At 42.9% G+C, this 17,142-nt stretch overlaps 1 protein-coding gene across 6 annotated transcripts in view; it reads right to left on the bottom strand.

Moving 5' to 3' along the window:
* Positions 1–390: 390 nt before the first annotated feature.
* Positions 391–17,142, bottom strand: part of Ptpmeg2 (Protein tyrosine phosphatase Meg2) — a 57,670-nt gene continuing 40,918 nt past the window's right edge. For 2 of the 6 annotated variants that reach the window (XM_028319109.1, XM_028319094.1), the window contains exons 6-17: positions 16,869–16,981; positions 15,899–16,022; positions 14,243–14,319; positions 11,936–12,119; positions 10,651–10,814; positions 9,669–9,844; positions 9,474–9,527; positions 8,738–8,874; positions 6,915–6,991; positions 2,388–2,497; positions 2,074–2,254; positions 391–1,243 (exon numbers count right to left, since the gene is read on the bottom strand). In XM_028319109.1, the coding sequence (XP_028174910.1) occupies positions 1,017–1,243; positions 2,074–2,254; positions 2,388–2,497; positions 6,915–6,991; positions 8,738–8,874; positions 9,474–9,527; positions 9,669–9,844; positions 10,651–10,814; positions 11,936–12,119; positions 14,243–14,319; positions 15,899–16,022; positions 16,869–16,981 (1,624 nt within the window). In that variant the 3' untranslated portion in view covers positions 391–1,016. Of the gene's footprint in view, positions 1,244–2,073; positions 2,255–2,339; positions 2,498–6,914; positions 6,992–8,737; positions 8,875–9,473; positions 9,528–9,614; positions 9,845–10,650; positions 10,815–11,935; positions 12,120–14,242; positions 14,320–15,898; positions 16,023–16,868; positions 16,982–17,142 lie in introns of all 6 variants that reach the window. The other 4 variants (XM_028319117.1, XM_028319102.1, XM_028319125.1 and 1 more) reach the window with 4 other exon arrangements.

Here is a 17,142-nt window from a genome sequence, read left to right as displayed (position 1 = left end):
AAATGTATGCCCACCCAGGTTCAGCTAGGTTCAGCTAGGTTCAGCTAGGTTCAACAGTAGCTTAGCTTGAATCTCAATAAACGATGCTATTGCCTGTAAAATAGCTTTCATTTTCCCATGCACACCTCGCTATCGTAGGGTTGTACATCCGGAAGATTCGCTACGACCGGACGCGGGCAGGGAACGAAGGACATCTACGGCGATATGTAAGTTGCGTGAAGGACGGCGATTTCAAATATTGATTCTATAGAGATATGTCGCTTGAAAAATAAATAATCAATCTGCAATTTTAATTAATCTCTCTAACAGGTGTGTAAATATTTTACATTACATTTACAATTTGTTAATTTGATTATAGTGAATTTATTATATTTATTATTATCTTTGCTCGTGTAACAATAAATAATAGGTATGTAGCGAACACGAATTCATTTTTTCAAAATAATTATGCCGCTAGTAAAATTTTGGAGCATATTAACGTTACTCAGTCTATGTATATAAATCTATTTATAATAATTCGTATTATAGATGTTCAGTGCACAATCCGAGAGACAAGATTCTTAGCGATTACAACATAATATGTAAGTGTACTACGAGAGCGCTCACGACGCGGCTACCGCGGTAGCTTCTGAGACAGATCGTTTAACAGAACCGTAAACAACATTTGAACTCCTCTCTTGATAAAAAGGGACATGTAATATAAATTGTGTCTATTTATTTTTATAGTTAATTACAATAACATTTATCTTAGTTTCTATATATTTTATATTCGGGAAAAATACTTAAAGCATCGTTTACAGCTATGTAAAACTGGTCCGAGACAGACTGCGCCGTCGATCAGACACCGCGCCTCGTCACAATCGGGGCTCCGTAAATAAAATATAAACATACATAACTACATAAATTACAGACGAAAAACTTCACACAGCCATATTCCTTACATAAATAAATAAAATTCTAATTACGGAAATATTTTTGGTTACAAAGATTTACGTTACGCAAAATAAATACTCGAATTACGAGGTTTCCTTTACCCGATGTAAGGTTGGGTCCACTCGTCGCTGCGGACGGCACTCGCGCGGCGGGCGTGACGTCGGCGTGACGTCACGGCGTGCGTGGAGCGGGTATGGCACGGCGCTCACAGCAGCGCGCAGGGCGGGCGCGACAGCCTTCATTCCGACTCCTCCTCGTTGTCGTCGTCGAAGCCCGTCAGGTCCGCAGACTCTAAGTACCCGTTCATTACCTGTGAAGACGAAATAATTCAATTATATTTACCGCTGGGCTTTTATTTGAAGAGAAAATTTATGACAGTATTCGACAAACGTCAGTGTAGGAGGAAATCATAATAATTTTCAGCCACAGGAGAGAACGTCCACTGCTGAACATAGGCTTCTTTTCCAGATTGGCCGGTTAGTAGCGGCCATTAATCCAACACCTTCAATTATTATGATCAATATATTGTTCACTTTACAAGCTAAAGTGCTAATAGGCAGGGCACATAGCATGCAGAACCGATTACCTATTGGGGCAGCAAAAGGTTCTGGAATAGAGGCCACGTACCGGCAAATGTATCGTGGAGGAAATCAAGCCTTAAATGATACCACACGAGTGTTAACATTGCGTTGTAAGGATGCGTTTCCGTGCCGCTTCGTAGTTCTATTATGTGACGTGTCGTTGAGTGCAACGTCAACGCCCGCGTGGCATCTTTCTTAGGCTAAGAACTCACGGCACGATTTTCACCCGCGCCCGCGGTGGTTGCGGGCCCGCAGCTTCTGTAGAATGCAGATACTGTAAAAACTAATGCACAACTTACGACGCGGTTTGTGCCCGCAGCGTGCGCGGTTGTATGCGGGTCCCGCGGCACCGGCGGGCAACTGTAGAATCGCACGGGCCTCGGTAACCGCAGCCTCGGCGGTTGTCGCCCGCGCGCTCTGCATCGATCGGCGGGCGACCATTTTGTAACAGTGACTAGGCTAAGTACGGCGCGATTTTCGCGGCGGCGGTCGCGGGCGGGCGCAGGTGAAAATCGCGACGTGAGTTCTTAGCCATAGAGAATAGATTAGCAAGCCTTACCGCGTGCTCGAGGACGGCGAGGTGGCAGAACACGTACTGGTCGGGCATCTGGATGCTGTGCGCGCGCTGCGCCCGCACGCGCTCCACGGTGCCGCGCACAGTGTCCGCGTTGGGAACACATGGCAAGCCTTACCGCGTGCTCGAGGACGGCGAGGTGGCAGAACACGTACTGGTCGGGCATCTGGATGCTGTGCGCGCGCTGCGCCCGCACGCGCTCCACGGTGCCGCGCACAGTGTCCGCGTTGGGAACACATGGCAAGCCTTACCGCGTGCTCGAGGACGGCGAGGTGGCAGAACACGTACTGGTCGGGCATCTGGATGCTGTGCGCGCGCTGCGCCCGCACGCGCTCCACGGTGCCGCGCACGTCCACCGCGCCCTCCGCCGCCAGCCGCAGCGTGCAGATGTCCAGCGTTATGAACGTGCCTGGAGTACAGATAAACGAAGATGTGTTATGGTCATGGTTATGGTCACGATTTGATCACACACAGTGGCCTAAAGGCCACTCGTGCGTCGAGTGTCGAAGTGTGCGGACGCGTATCGTATCTGCTTGGAAATATTTCTAATTTTTAAATTGTGTGTTAAGCAAGAACAAGTCCTTTGGTGATTGTAACAAAGTGCATAATCACTGTACGCTCAAGCTGTACCAGTGAATTAGCAAGCCTTACCGGTTCTACTCGAATAGACCAGGAGACAGTGTTCATTACTTTTGTGTTAGAATGAGTCTCACGCATTCACCGCCAGATACAAACCTCAGCCGCGCAAGTGGATCCACTCATAATCTGTGTAATTATGACGATGAAGAACAAGTTAAAGTAAATCCGAGAAAAAGGCGACCTCACACACTGGATTACGATTTTAAACAAGACCTAGCTGATTTCCGTAGTGAGATGAAAGATCTTCTCAAGGAATCAATTAAAACTCAAGTCCATAACATTACACAAATGCGCGAGGAAATGAAAGAGGAACTCAAAGACTTAAAATCGACGACCGAAGAATTAGCAAGAGAATACAAAAAACTTAACGACAGTGTTACGAATATAATCTGTGAACATAAAACAATAAAAACGAAAATTAATACGATTGAAACCGACTTAAGAGAGCTTAAGAATAATCCAATAGATAACCTTCAACATAAAACAGCAACACAGCATGAGATTATTCAGGAAGTACATGATAGACTACAACGTGAAAAAAACATTATTATGGTGAATCTAGTGGAAATAAATGAAAGGGACATCACTTCGGATAAAGATGCGGACTTAGAAGAGGCTTACAATGTACTAAAATGCATCTACCTAGACTGCCCTAAGCCTCTCAAAGCAATCAGATTGGGAAAAGCTATGGATAGCAAGGCTCGACCGCTTAAGTTGATTTTTGATAGCTCCGAAACACCGAAACACTTACTAAAAAATCGGTCAAAAACTCCGGCTAATACTAGAATCTATAGTGACCAAACACCCGCTCAAAGAAAATATCTGAAAAATCTCCAAATCGAAATGGAACAACGTGAGAAAAATGGAGAATCTAACCTTAAAATACGATATGTCAAAGGAATACCCACCATCACTGAAATCACACCTTCAAAAAACGAATAAATACTACTTGTAAACACCCTAACAATGACTTCAGCTCAAACAGTATTACATACCATATAGTGAACAAATACCAAGACCTTCCCGTGGACTCATCGTCTCTCAAGTTCTTTTACGCAAATGTGAGGAGCATTCGTACACCTGGGAAATTTGAAGAATTGCAATGTATCCTGAGAGCTATTGAATCTACAATCAATGTGATCATCTTAACTGAAACTTGGATACAATCGGAACTAGATGGAAAATACTACAATCTACCCAACTACAACCATATATTCAACTACCGACATGATAGAATAGGAGGAGGCGTTTCCATATATTTGCACAAGAGCATAGATTTTGAAATAACCGAAAACAAACACAAAGATAGTAATCACTACTTGTGGATATTTCTACCACGATTTTCTCTACACTTGGGAGGTGTTTACAAGCCAGGCGATACAAATCATAAAGAATTTCTTGAAATATTTAGCCAACAGCTGGAAATAAGAAAGCGATCAATCGTTTTTGGGGACTTCAACCTGGATTTGATTAAAAGCGACACTCCTACCACACAATATTTGTGCACACTTGAAGATACAGGATATGACGTACTAAACAAAATAGAAAAAGAATATTATACTCGGCGAACTGAATCTACAAACACTATAATCGACCATATCCTGACAGACCTAAATAAAAATTCATTCAATGTCTCGCTAATTGATTCTGCTATGTCCGACCACAGACAGATCTACGTGGAGGTCCTTAAATGCAAGACAAAGACCAAACCAAGGATTCAGTACGAAGCGATGGATTACGATAGACTATATAAGAGTATTGAAAAATCTGAATACATAAACGAAACGAATAATTATACATACTTAGAAAATTTCATAAAAACACATATTAAGCAAAATAAAATAAGAAAAATCAAGATAATGAACCTACCGAAGGATGATTGGATTAATAAAGAAGTTATTAGCATGATGAACAATAGAAACATGCTTTGGAGACGACTAAAAAACAGTGGTGGCGACGAAACCCTGAAAAAAGAATTTACAAAAGTAAGAAATCAGGTCCAGCTGAAAATTCGCAGAGACAAGAGGAACTATTTCTACAATAAATTTCAAGACTGTAAAGAGAACCCAAAGAAGATGTGGGAAGTTATCAACTCTCTGGCTATGAACAAGACGAAAAGTAACTATGTCCCACCCAAATTAGTTTTAAACTCACAAACTATTACAGACGGTGAGAAAATTTGTGATGTATTCAATGAGTTTTTCTCTACCGTTGGTACGGAGTTGGCCAGTAGGATTCCACTGAAATACCATCAGGACTCAGGTAACACACTTATGTACAAAAATGGACATCAACACGACATTACCCTTATAACTCTTAAACATTGTACCACTAAGGAAGTAGCAGACGTAGTAGATAGCCTAGATACCAACACCAGTACTGGCGTAGACGGTATTAGCACAAAGTCAATAAAATGTATTAAGCATATTATAACCGCACCCTTAGCAGACTGCATAAATAAGTGTTTTGATCTTGGTATATTTCCTGACAATCTGAAGCTGGCTAAAGTGTCCCCTATTTATAAATCTGGTCCAAAAACTGATCCCGGAAATTACAGGCCAATTTCGGTCCTACCGGTACTATCCAAGGTTTTTGAAAAAATAATTTACTTTCGTTTGAATGAGTATTTGTGTGAAAAAAGGTTTCTCATAGACCAACAATACGGCTTTAGACCGAAATCAAATACGCTATCTGCAGTAACCGACTTAATAACAAATATAAAAACCAAAATAGACGAAAAACAAATTTGTTTAGGGATCTTCATAGATCTAAAAAAAGCCTTCGATACCGTGTGCCATACTAAACTTCTGGAAAAATTGAGTAATTTGGGTGTCACTGGATCTGCCTACAACCTACTCGCATCCTATCTTTCAAATAGAAGTCAGATTGTTAGGATGGGTGACTATGAAAGTGCGATTTGTAATATAACATGCGGCGTTCCGCAGGGCTCAATACTGGGACCCCTCTTATTTCTAATTTATATCAATAACATAAACCAAATCGGTCTGAAGGGTTATCTAACTTTATACGCTGATGACACTTGCTTATTCTATTTAAAAAAAAAAATCTCGTATTCTTTTACAATCTTATTTATTTAGTAGGTGGATACTTACTCACTACACCTAGTCACACCTACCTAGTCCTGACTGAGTAAATGATAGTTAGTTTGAGGGCCATTATTTCTGTGTCAACGGAGTTGCAGATCTGATGTTTACTTATTCGAAATAATGTTAATAATTATTTATGTACCTACATTATTTTTTGTTTGTGGGCTTTGCGCATGCTTCGTCACAAGACAATTGTTGTAAATTATTATAATCTCATGTAAGTGAACTACCCTGTTCTTATGAGAATAAAGATTCTTTAAACCGAAAGGCCAGAAATGATGAGATCCGTAAACGAACCAAAGTCGCTGACATAGCCCGACGGATTAGCAAGCTGAAGTGGCAATGGGCAGGGCACATAGTACGCAGAACTGACGGCCGATGGGCCGCAAAGTTCTGGAGTGGAGGCCGCGTACCGGAAAACGCAGCGTGGGACTTCCACCCACAAGGTGGACCGACGACATCATAAAGGTAGGAAAGCGCTGGACGCAGGCCGCTACCAACCGGGTAACATGGAAAGCATTGGGGGAGGCCTATGTTCAGCAGTGGACGTCCTATATATAGCTGAGATGATGATGATAAATGGCCTAAATAATTAGAAAGCAAAAGCGACAGCAGCGTGCTAATGTCCAGCGTTATGAACGTGTCTGGAGAAGGATTAAAATTAACAGTTGTATAATGGCTATGGTTATGGTCACGATTTGATCACACACAATGGCCTAATTAGAAGGCAAAGGCGGCAAACAAATTGTAACATGGTCATGGGTATAATTGATCGCGCACAGTAGCTCAATTACAAGGCTACGTGCGGACAGAGAACAGTAAATAAAGGCCGCTGTTTCAAATCCGGCTCGAAGGACCATATTTAGTTGTGGTACGGAACTGCGGGTGAATGTTCAAATCCGAAGGAGAGTAAAAATGATTAAACTAGGACTCAGTTACAAGGCAATGTTGTTGGACCACGCAACCTATATTACGTATTAGGTGTGTTGCATCGAACAAATGACAATATTGGCAATGGTATCAGCAAGTGTCAGTAAAACCAACAGCCGCGCCGCGCTACGGTGAGTAAAACTAACATACCTGTTCGTCCGATTCCAGCAGAACAGTGAACGACGATCGGGGGTCCTCTACTGTGTCCTGCCCACGCATCTCCTAAACTGTAATTAAAATTATAATCTAATTAGACCACAAAATTAAATATTTATAAGGCATATCATCATCATTTATTTGATTTGAGATGACGATTTGCTTTGCAATAATCTCTCGAAAACTTTTGATTTACTGCCAAAAAATTTGTGGCTCACGTCTTGAAATATTGTCTTTAAAGAATGAAAATTGATCTTGGATCAAACGTCACTATGATTTAATCGTGCACGCACTGTCGTGCTGTAAACAGTGACTTAACGACACAAAGTAATCAAAATATGATTGTGATCTAACACTGCGGTATCTGTCAGGTACTCAACTTTCCAATAATCTTTAGTACTACGCAAGCCAAAATAAACTGTTTACATTATGACGTCGCTGCTGTCATCATTGTTATCACGTGCAATGTGTTCCGTTTTTGGGCATATTTCTGCGACACCGGCTCCGCCCCCTTGTCACGTATCCCTTTAGTTTCTGTGATCGATAGATTTTTTTTTTTTGAAGGGACGCGCGCTGGTAGCTTGTGGAGCTTTTCCAGCTTCACCGGGCAGAGTGGCGAGTACAGAAGGTACTCTAGCCGTTTGGCGATCGTCGGTGCGCGTGCCGACGAGGCCGAGTGTGCGCTTTTTTTTTTTTTTTTTATCCACAACGAGGAAGCTCTTAGCCTGAATCTCACCTGATGGTAAGTGATGATCAGGCCGAAGGTCGAAGCGAGCTTCACCCGGAATCCTCAACCACGGAGGAACTGGCTATCTTACCTCTAACTGCCGGAACACAACAATGCTGTTAACTTTGTTGTTATGGCGACAGACATAGGTAAGATGGTGGTAGCTAGCCAGGCGGACTTAGAACAAGCCCTACCACCAACCAAACCGAATAGAAAAATCTGCCCCCACTGGGAATCGAACCCGGGACCTCTGTGTCTGAAGCAGGTGGTCTTACCACTAGACCACAGAGGCGCTTTGCGAAGCGAAGCCCAGGCTCGTCCGCGTTGGTCGCAGACCGACGTTCGCGATCGGGCCGTATCGAGCGCATAAGGCGCCCGNGAGCTTTTCCAGCTTCACCGGGCAGAGTGGCGAGTACAGAAGGTACTCTAGCCGTTTGGCGATCGTCGGTGCGCGTGCCGACGAGGCCGAGTGTGCGTTTTTTTTTTTTTTTTTTATCCACAACGAGGAAGCTCTTAGCCTGAATCTCACCTGATGGTAAGTGATGATCAGGCCGAAGGTCGAAGCGAGCTTCACCCGGAATCCTCAACCACGGAGGAACTGGCTATCTTACCTCTAACTGCCGGAACACAACAATGCTGTTAACTTTGTTGTTATGGCGACAGACATAGGTAAGATGGTGGTAGCTAGCCAGGCGGACTTAGAACAAGCCCTACCACCAACCAAACCGAATAGAAAAATCTGCCCCCACTGGGAATCGAACCCGGGACCTCTGTGTCTGAAGCAGGTGGTCTTACCACTAGACCACAGAGGCGCTTTGCGAAGCGAAGCCCAGGCTCGTCCGCGTTGGTCGCAGACCGACGTTCGCGATCGGGCCGTATCGAGCGCATAAGGCGCCCGATCAGTGGCGAACCCAACTAGAGGGTTGCCCACCGCGGTGTTGGACCAAAGTCCAGCCTACGGCGGGCTCACTCTAGTGGGCCCGATCGAGGGGACTACGGACGCGGCCTGAGGGCGCCACGGTAGGCTCGGACCTCGGCTCAGGCCGTGTCCGGGGGACGGATAGGGAGTATGGATAGAGTGTGCACTCACTCGGCCCGGGCCCGCTGCTGCGCGCGGCGCACGCGCGTGAGGAAGCGCAGCACGGGCTGCGCGCGGCCGCCGCCCGGCACGCCGTAGTCCGGCCAGCGCGTGTACTGCCCGTGCCAGATGCGCCGCGTCTGCTCCGTCTGCGAAACAAACACATTTCATTCAAATACAACACAAAGAACATAGCAAGAGCAGTGATGTGCTGTCTACTCGAACACGTGCGTATGATAGAATGAGGGTTTTCGCGAATGAAAGATCCGCTAGATGGCGGGACGTGGATTTGGGGTCTGACTGGTTGATTTTGACATATCTGTCAATGTCATGTCAAAAATAACCAATCATGCAGCATTTGGACCTCGCGTCTACGTATAGATGACCCACGCTGAACTGTCCCGCCAAACTCAATGACAGGGGGGCGCTACCATCGTTCAACTATATGGTTTCCAACATGGCAAAAATCGGAACCAGCGATCCGGTATTGACGGTGGCGCCCCACTGTCAATGTCATGCATAGGACAGTTCAGTATTTTGGAACTATATTGCCATTTTTCTCTAGCGAAAACCCTCATTACCACGCAATAATTTACGCGCAAAGAATAAGAGCACAAAGATGCCACGCGCCACGAGAGTTCAATTTCGGTTTCCTTTTCACCAGCTCGTTGGTGATACTGTAGCCGGCGTGCGTGACGCGCTGGCCGACGGCGAGCGCTGTCTAGCCTGTTGGTCACGTGACACTCACCCGCAGCTCGGTGAGCACCAGGTGCGTGATGGTGTAGTCAGGATCTGTTTCCACCAGCTCGTTGGTGATACTGTAGCCGGCGTGCGTGACGCGCTGGCCGACGGCGAGCGCTGTCTAGCCTGTTGGTCACGTGACACTCACCCGCAGCTCGGTGAGCACCAGGTGCGTGATGGTGTAGTCAGGATCTGTCTCCACCAGCTCGTTGGTGATACTGTAGCCGGCGTGCGTGACGCGCTGGCCGACGGTGAGCGGCCAGTACTGCCCGCACTTGACGCGGCCGCGCTCGATGGCGCGCGTCGTCATCACGATCACGAGTGTGCCTTGCTCCCACACCATCCGCCAGAAGTCGCCGAATGTCTTCGGTAAGGGTCCTGCAAATGGACATAGACCGTTTTATTCAAAATCACACAGAGATGATTTGAAAACTTAATGTGTTATTGTGCGGTCTTTACAGAAATACAAAGTCGCTAAAACTACGCAACGGATTTTAATGTAGTTATTAGCAATTCAAGGGGAAGTTTTATATGTATTACGTGTTGAAATCGGGGCGGCGCTTAGTAAGTGCCTAAAGTATGAGAACGGCATGGGAGGGTGTTTTTGGGACGTTAAACGTCAGCGAGACTTCCAATGTTGGTTGTTGTTTTAATTTATAATGTTGGTTGGAGAGGCGCCCGCTGAAAACCAGCGTCGGGGCACGCATGCATGCACGCGTGGCTCGATTAATGCTGAGCGGGCGCCTTTTTGGCACAAAAATATGCGTGTATAGTTTTAAGTCCCTTTGTTCTGTTTTTTATTTTTTCCTTTTTGTGTCAAATAAATTTTTTATTATTTTTATTCTAATGTGCTTCAGATTTGTATGCTCTGTAACGTCATAATATGTCAATGTCACCCCTCCCGTGCCGCTCTTTTATAGTTCCAAAATACTGGACTGTCCTGTCGATGACATTGACAGTGGGGCGCCACCGTCAATACCGGATCGCTGGTTCAGATTTTAGCCATGTTGGAAACCATATAGTTGAACGATGGTAGCGCCCCCCTGTCATTGAGTTTGGTGGGACAGTTCAGCGTGGTTCATCTTTACCTTAGGCACTGATTAAGTTCAGCGCTAGACCTACAGTTGCTTATAAAATGTATTCTTTGGTGTATCTCTTTATTATCTTAACTAAACGTAACGTACCTTGCGTGCAGATGAAAGCATTCTTCTGCTTGTACCCGTCGACGTAGTTGGCGTTGATATAGTCGCTGGAGGGGTCATCGGGGTCCGTCTGCGAAAGTGTGACCCGCGAGTGGTCGTAGCACAATACGTCCGTATATCTGTTTTTGGCTAGGTTACTTGGCAATCTGAAATCAATGTTGTTTTCATTAAGGATTACAATATTATAATAAAGTATACATACATACATACTACACGTCTGGAAGATTTGGGCACAACTCAATAATACAAGATCGAGAGAATCTGACATTTTGAACTGTTTGACGAATGATGAAACACTTAATGGTAAACTTAGTACAGCCTGTAACTCCTGTGAGTGAGTATCGTGGCAAGCAACGCAAAATAACATCATAATATGCTTGGGATGAAAACAGAGTTGCAAATTGCATAGAGGCTCTCAATGCAGTTTACACACTTTAGGATCTTCGCTATGGCCCATGCCAGAATCACTTTTGTTTTGAGTCAGATGGATAGATCCGAAGATTGTCGAGAGTAGCCCCGCTGATCCTAATTTCGTTGGCATAAGGTACTTTTTAAAATTATCGGCACACAAATGGATTACTATGTCACCGTCAAATTGTGAATTATTATTCCGTCAGAATTATCTGACGTAGTTAGATTACAATCTAACCTAACCCACTGTTAGTTTACAATCTCACGCGTTATATTATAAACTGACCTCAGATCATAGAAGGGAATAAGATTTTACAAAAAAAAAATAACAGTAGAAGTAATTAGTAACTGTCAACTATGTAATTACTATAAGAGCTAGTTGAAAGCCTAATATAGGCATTATTTTTGATAAACATATGCGGTACGCAGATCGCCATAATTAAAAAGTAAATGCGTGATAGTAGTTAATAATAACGTATAATAATAAAAAGGTTTTCATACATAAGCATTTTGTGAAACCAGTTTCGAGGCTTGCCCCTAGCGATTTAAAGTATCGATATCTTGTCGACTCCATTTTATCTTTGTTCTCTCACTAGCGTTTTCAAAGGTGTGCGTCACGTCACGCGGCCATTGATTGGCCATAAGGCACGCCTTCTGGCCAATCACAGCACTTTTAAGCCGGTTGCACATGTTGTCGTAGACTCAAGTCGCTTTGTTTTTACACAGTTGAATGTGTGTGTGGGAGCTGTGGTGGGGGAAATGTGGGGACACTGGTTCTATTTGTAGTTACGCGCGACTTCATATCTATTCTCTTTCTATGATCTGAGAAACTGACGGACGTAAACCCGCGACTCACTTGGCGTGGTGGAAGGTGCCGCAGGGCGGGCGCGCTCGGATCTCCTCGTACTCGGCGGCCAGCCCGCGGCGCCGCAGCGAGCGAACGCGCGCCAGCAGCGCCGCCGGCGTCTCGCCCGCGCCGCCGCCGCACTCCTCGTCCGACAGCCCCGGCGACGCCTCGCCCGACGACCACGTGCCGCGGGCTGCGAGGGTTGATAGATCATCATCATCTTTCCAAATCACTAAAGCCTGGTCCGTGAGCATGTAGAATTTTGTCCAATGACCCCAAGCTACCCATCCTTATCGCTCGCGCGTAATTATGTTGCTGTCGCGCTCGCACACTCACTGCGGGCGCCCGTCGCACAGTCGCGACAGCAACATAATTACGCGCGAGCGATAAGGATGGGTAGCTTGGGGTCATTGGACAAAATTCTAAGTGCTCACGGACCAGGCTTTACACTATGACGGGAATGATGTGCCGCCACTTTCGAATTCTCTAAGCGACGGCATGACATTCAATTGTCTTTCACAACTTATTCCATACTAGCTTTCCGCCCGCGGCTTCGCCCGCGCGGGAATTTTGTCTGTCACAGAAAAACTTTATCGCGCGCGTTCCTGTTTCAAAAACCGGGATAAAATATATCCTATTTCCTTTCCCGGGACTGAAACTATCGCTATGTCAAATTTCATCAAAATCGGTCCAGTGGTTTAGGCGTGAAAGCGAGACAGACAGACAGACAGAGTTACTTTCGCATTTATAATATTAGTATAGATCCTGAAATCTGAATACTCATCATCATTTATACCATTTCAGTCTCATGTGATGACGAGGCTGACCTGATGGGCATTTAGTCTCCACTGAAGGAAGACAACCCTCTCTAACAGAGAAAAAGGGAAGTTTTGATCTTTGGGTACAAGAATATTGACGAAATAGAAGATAAAATAGATTAAAGACGAAAATGGTCAACCTGCATTATGAAAGCCAAGGAAGTACTTTGAAGTACTAAATTCACAAACTTTGAACTATATCATAGCTGACCGGCAGAATTAACGCGTGATTTCGCTGCAAATCAGACACGACCAAATAATCAAAGAGCGTATATCGAGTGATCACTCATTAAATAATTCAATGAACGTTTAGCGGCTGATTTGCATCGTTATTACCAACGCGAACCAATCGACTGTAATACACCCAAAAGAATGACAGCTAATTGAGTGGAACAGTTTTGTTTGACGTAATCCGCTAAGCTCTAATGTGAAACTCGCCTATGTAAGGTATGTATGCGCTCGTAAAACGCTTTAGGTTACATTACGGTGTCAGGGTGAAAGCAAATTCAGCTCGAGAGAATATGCGGGCATCTACCAGCAAACCCACTGTAGTTGCTTAACAATATTGCAAATAGCGAGGAATGATTTGAAAATGTTATGATTGTGCCTTCAAAAACAACAAGATGTAAAGAACAATGTAAATTTGAGATTTTTTGTTAACCACCGCCGAACGACCCGAATAAAGAACGATTCTAAAAACAATGGATCTGATGGAATGGATATTTAGAATTAAATTCTCAGACAAAAATATATTTTTTTTTTCATATTAATAATGCTGAAAACTGTTTGTAAAAACTCGTACACAAACAAAACAAAATACAATTGTTACAAGGAAGTTCCTCATACATTATGTTATTTTAAAGATCATATATTTATAACCTAACTAGCATTGTTCAACACGTGATCCATACTTCGTCTTAATCGTTTTTTATTTACGTCTGCTTGTAAATTTAAGATAATTAGACAATTACTGCAAACAAAGATTCAAGGGAAACTTACATGAGTCACTTAACAAAAACAACATAAATATTAATAACACCATTGTGCGAACGCTGGAACATTTACATTAAACTTATTTTACGATCTTCGCCTTGCAAACGATTTCCATTCGATACGAAATGGATAATCGTAAAAACTTATCGTTTTATATTTCACTGTGTTTGTGAGCACGCGTAAACAAGTATCAAAACAGAATTTACCTATGAGGCGAGGTTTTCTCGACACCTTTTGGCCCATTTATAAATTGTTATATAAATCAGATATTTGGACATGAACATACCCACAATTTTCGTGTCAGAACTCATAATAAAATATGCGAATAAAATTACACTATAACAAAATAAAGACCTGTCAAAAATGACGAATGTCAAGAGCGCATTATCAAACTATCAAAAAGTTTTTAGTTTAAGAGGTTTGATTCAGAGGCTATGTATTTTATTCATGCTGTAATAAATGGAATAAAGTAATACTGATACAGTAATAAATAATTCATACTTACTGCTTATATCTAAATCGTCTTCATCCCCTGAGTTTATGTGCCTGCCCTTCATGTCTCCATTATATCCGTGCGTATTTCTGAAAATAATAAATTAAATATTCTTCAGTGTGTTTTACAAATTTCACGTTTCATCTAGCGGCTAGAGAAAACAGAATCCAAAACTAAATGAAACCTACCATTCACGATGATCATTACCAATATGAGATACATTAATCGATGAGTATGATTCAAAATGTACAAATGTACTTGTATGAAATTTTTGTGATGATAATGTTACAGCAAACGGCGTGTGTTATTTGCTTGTAACTGGGAAATGTAATTACAACCAACTTCAAAACTATTTCTAAAATACAAATTGTCGCATAGGTAAATTGTGCAAGTTCTAAAAAGCGAGCAAATCGCGACTAGCCGTAACGGGAGAAAATGTAGGTTGTAGTAGGTACGTAACAGATACCGTGTTCGGTCGGTGCCGTGCAATCTCTTTCCCCAGGTCTACGTATCGACTTCAATTAAGCGAGTCCGTAATTCTGAAAAATGATCTCACATTACCGAAGCTTGCCGGAAAGTTGCCAACTCTTTTACTTAGTTCATGAATGTTGACACCTACCTATTTCATTAATATTACCAGAAAAAGTTTAATGCGACTTAATTACACTAGTTAAATACGATAACAATTTAACGTACTCCACGTTCAATCAATAAACAATGAATGAACATAAACTGCTATTCTGCGTCAATACAATTTTCATATTCAATCAGTCATAAACATATTTGTTTGAGAAGTACCTATGATAATATTTATACCTATTAATATCGTGCGCTATCAGCAGGGCGCAACAACGGCGCTCAGTGAAACGGAATGGAATCGCAGGTGGAGGTTACCAATGATGCATACAAGTAAACTACAATGCAGGCTATAATATACCTATCCTCACCCACCGCCCAATACGGAGAATTTCCATGCTCGTGAACGACCCACGCACTTTTATATCCATTTTATTTTTTATCGATCGGGGTAAAACTGTATTCCAGTGAAATGGGTTGAGTTAGAACTCCTATACTTTTATGTTTGCTGGCGGTGCTCAGGTTGCAATCTAGTCCATGACCTCATCGTTTTAGTTCCGAGAACTTGAGCTAACGCTCCTGTGTGGCACGTGCAAGGGGATCAATTGATTTCCGATACCTGTCTCTATTCTTTTAGTTATTGCTCTAAACGCTAGTCTTGATTCAAAACCATTGGTTCGACTTCGATTTGCACATGAGTTTACATCGGGGATACAGATTGATAAAATAACCGTTATTTCCACTGAAGGTAGGTTTGGAAGCTTAGTCCTTAGTACTTACTGAAAAGCACATAGAGCCTAATTTGTTTATACATATTTCAAAGAACCAACTTTTATAGGTTTCCTTTAATTTGCGTGCCGTCTAACCTTTCTAACCTTTAACCGGTCGATGCCGGGATTCCAGACAACAATGCGAAAGTCATTGTGCCGCGTCTTGTGCCTACGCTTAGGAAGGTTAATCTTATAGTAAAACTATTGAGTATTGATATTATTATCTTCAAAGAACACAACTTAGGTATCTTAGCTAGCTTGTTGCATGACACCATTCGTGTACAAACCACACGTTACGTGTATTAGTGAGGTGACAGCTTACCTAAGCGGGCTGGTATCGCAGGTGTAGGGAGGGTCGCCGCTGATGTGCATGTCTGTGTTGTTGTCGCACAGTCGCGCCGCGCGGTCGCTGGTCATGTCACATCCGACCTCGTGCTCGATTATACCTGACAACAAATATAAATTCATCATCAGCCGGGCTAGGATGCGCGCCGTGATAAAATCTTATCGATGATTTTAGACGACAAACGTATGAGTGTATCGCGTAAAATCGATATAATGACGCGATAAAAGCTTATCGCAGCGCGCAGGCCTAGGGGCCTACAGGTCATTTATTCTACACTGCAGGAGAACGACCCTCTAATTTACAGAGGCCAATAGAGGATTTGGTGTACATTCCCCCACGCTGGCCAGGGGAGTTAGGGAGGAAAATGCGACAGTTTTAACTTCGAAATCATTTCACGGAGCGAAGCAACTACATACAGAAAAATATTGGAGCGAACCGATTTCGAAATTACAAATGTCACTTTTTGTGACTTGTCTAGGGGGCTGATGTTTCGTATATTTCGCCCTTACTCGCCTTTTACGACATCAACGGGAAGGGCGGGAGTGGTCTTATTCGAGTCTGCTAGAACCACATGGTTAAATGCATTCTTGAACGTAACTCACTATAAATAATACCGAAACATACCGGATGCGCGCATACTTAACGCCAACTTTACATATTATTTAAGTATACGTTGGTACAATTTAAATAACAAAGACTGATTCCATTTTAAACAGTAATTGTGTAGTTAATATTCATCATAAATGTTTTTGCCCACCTCTTCATCAAGATTGGTTACATAAAAACACGTTTTACCTACTTCGTCGACATTTTTAATTGTTAATGGTCACGTCATATTAATCACGAACGACGTAATATATGCGACGTTAAGTAACTTATTATGCGAAAACATAAGCTTATATGTGTGTATGAAATAAATAAAAGTAATTAGTATTTTTTAACTTACCATTTTGTGGTTTGACTGCGGGAATGTGATTACTAATTACATATTCGTCAATGATTCCGTCTAACTTTGAATTCTGCAGATTATTTGTGTAGCAGTTTTTGCAGTGTTCTAACCTGTAAACAAAGGAAATTATGATTTAATGATATTATTCAGATAGAAAAACAACTGGCTGGTCATTGTCTTCATGCATCGTGTTAAACAAGTTGTAAACTTGTATTATTTATTGGACACTAAAAATTATATTGTTTTGAAAGTAAGTGAAAGTGTGCGCGTT

Source organism: Ostrinia furnacalis, unplaced genomic scaffold, assembly GCF_004193835.3.
Source record: "Ostrinia furnacalis isolate ACB-3 unplaced genomic scaffold, ASM419383v2 OfSCF0398, whole genome shotgun sequence".
In the NCBI taxonomy this organism is placed as follows: Eukaryota; Metazoa; Arthropoda; class Insecta; order Lepidoptera; family Crambidae; genus Ostrinia; species Ostrinia furnacalis.
Note: the sequence above shows the minus strand (reverse complement) of the source record. Positions and strands in the feature narration are given on the sequence as shown.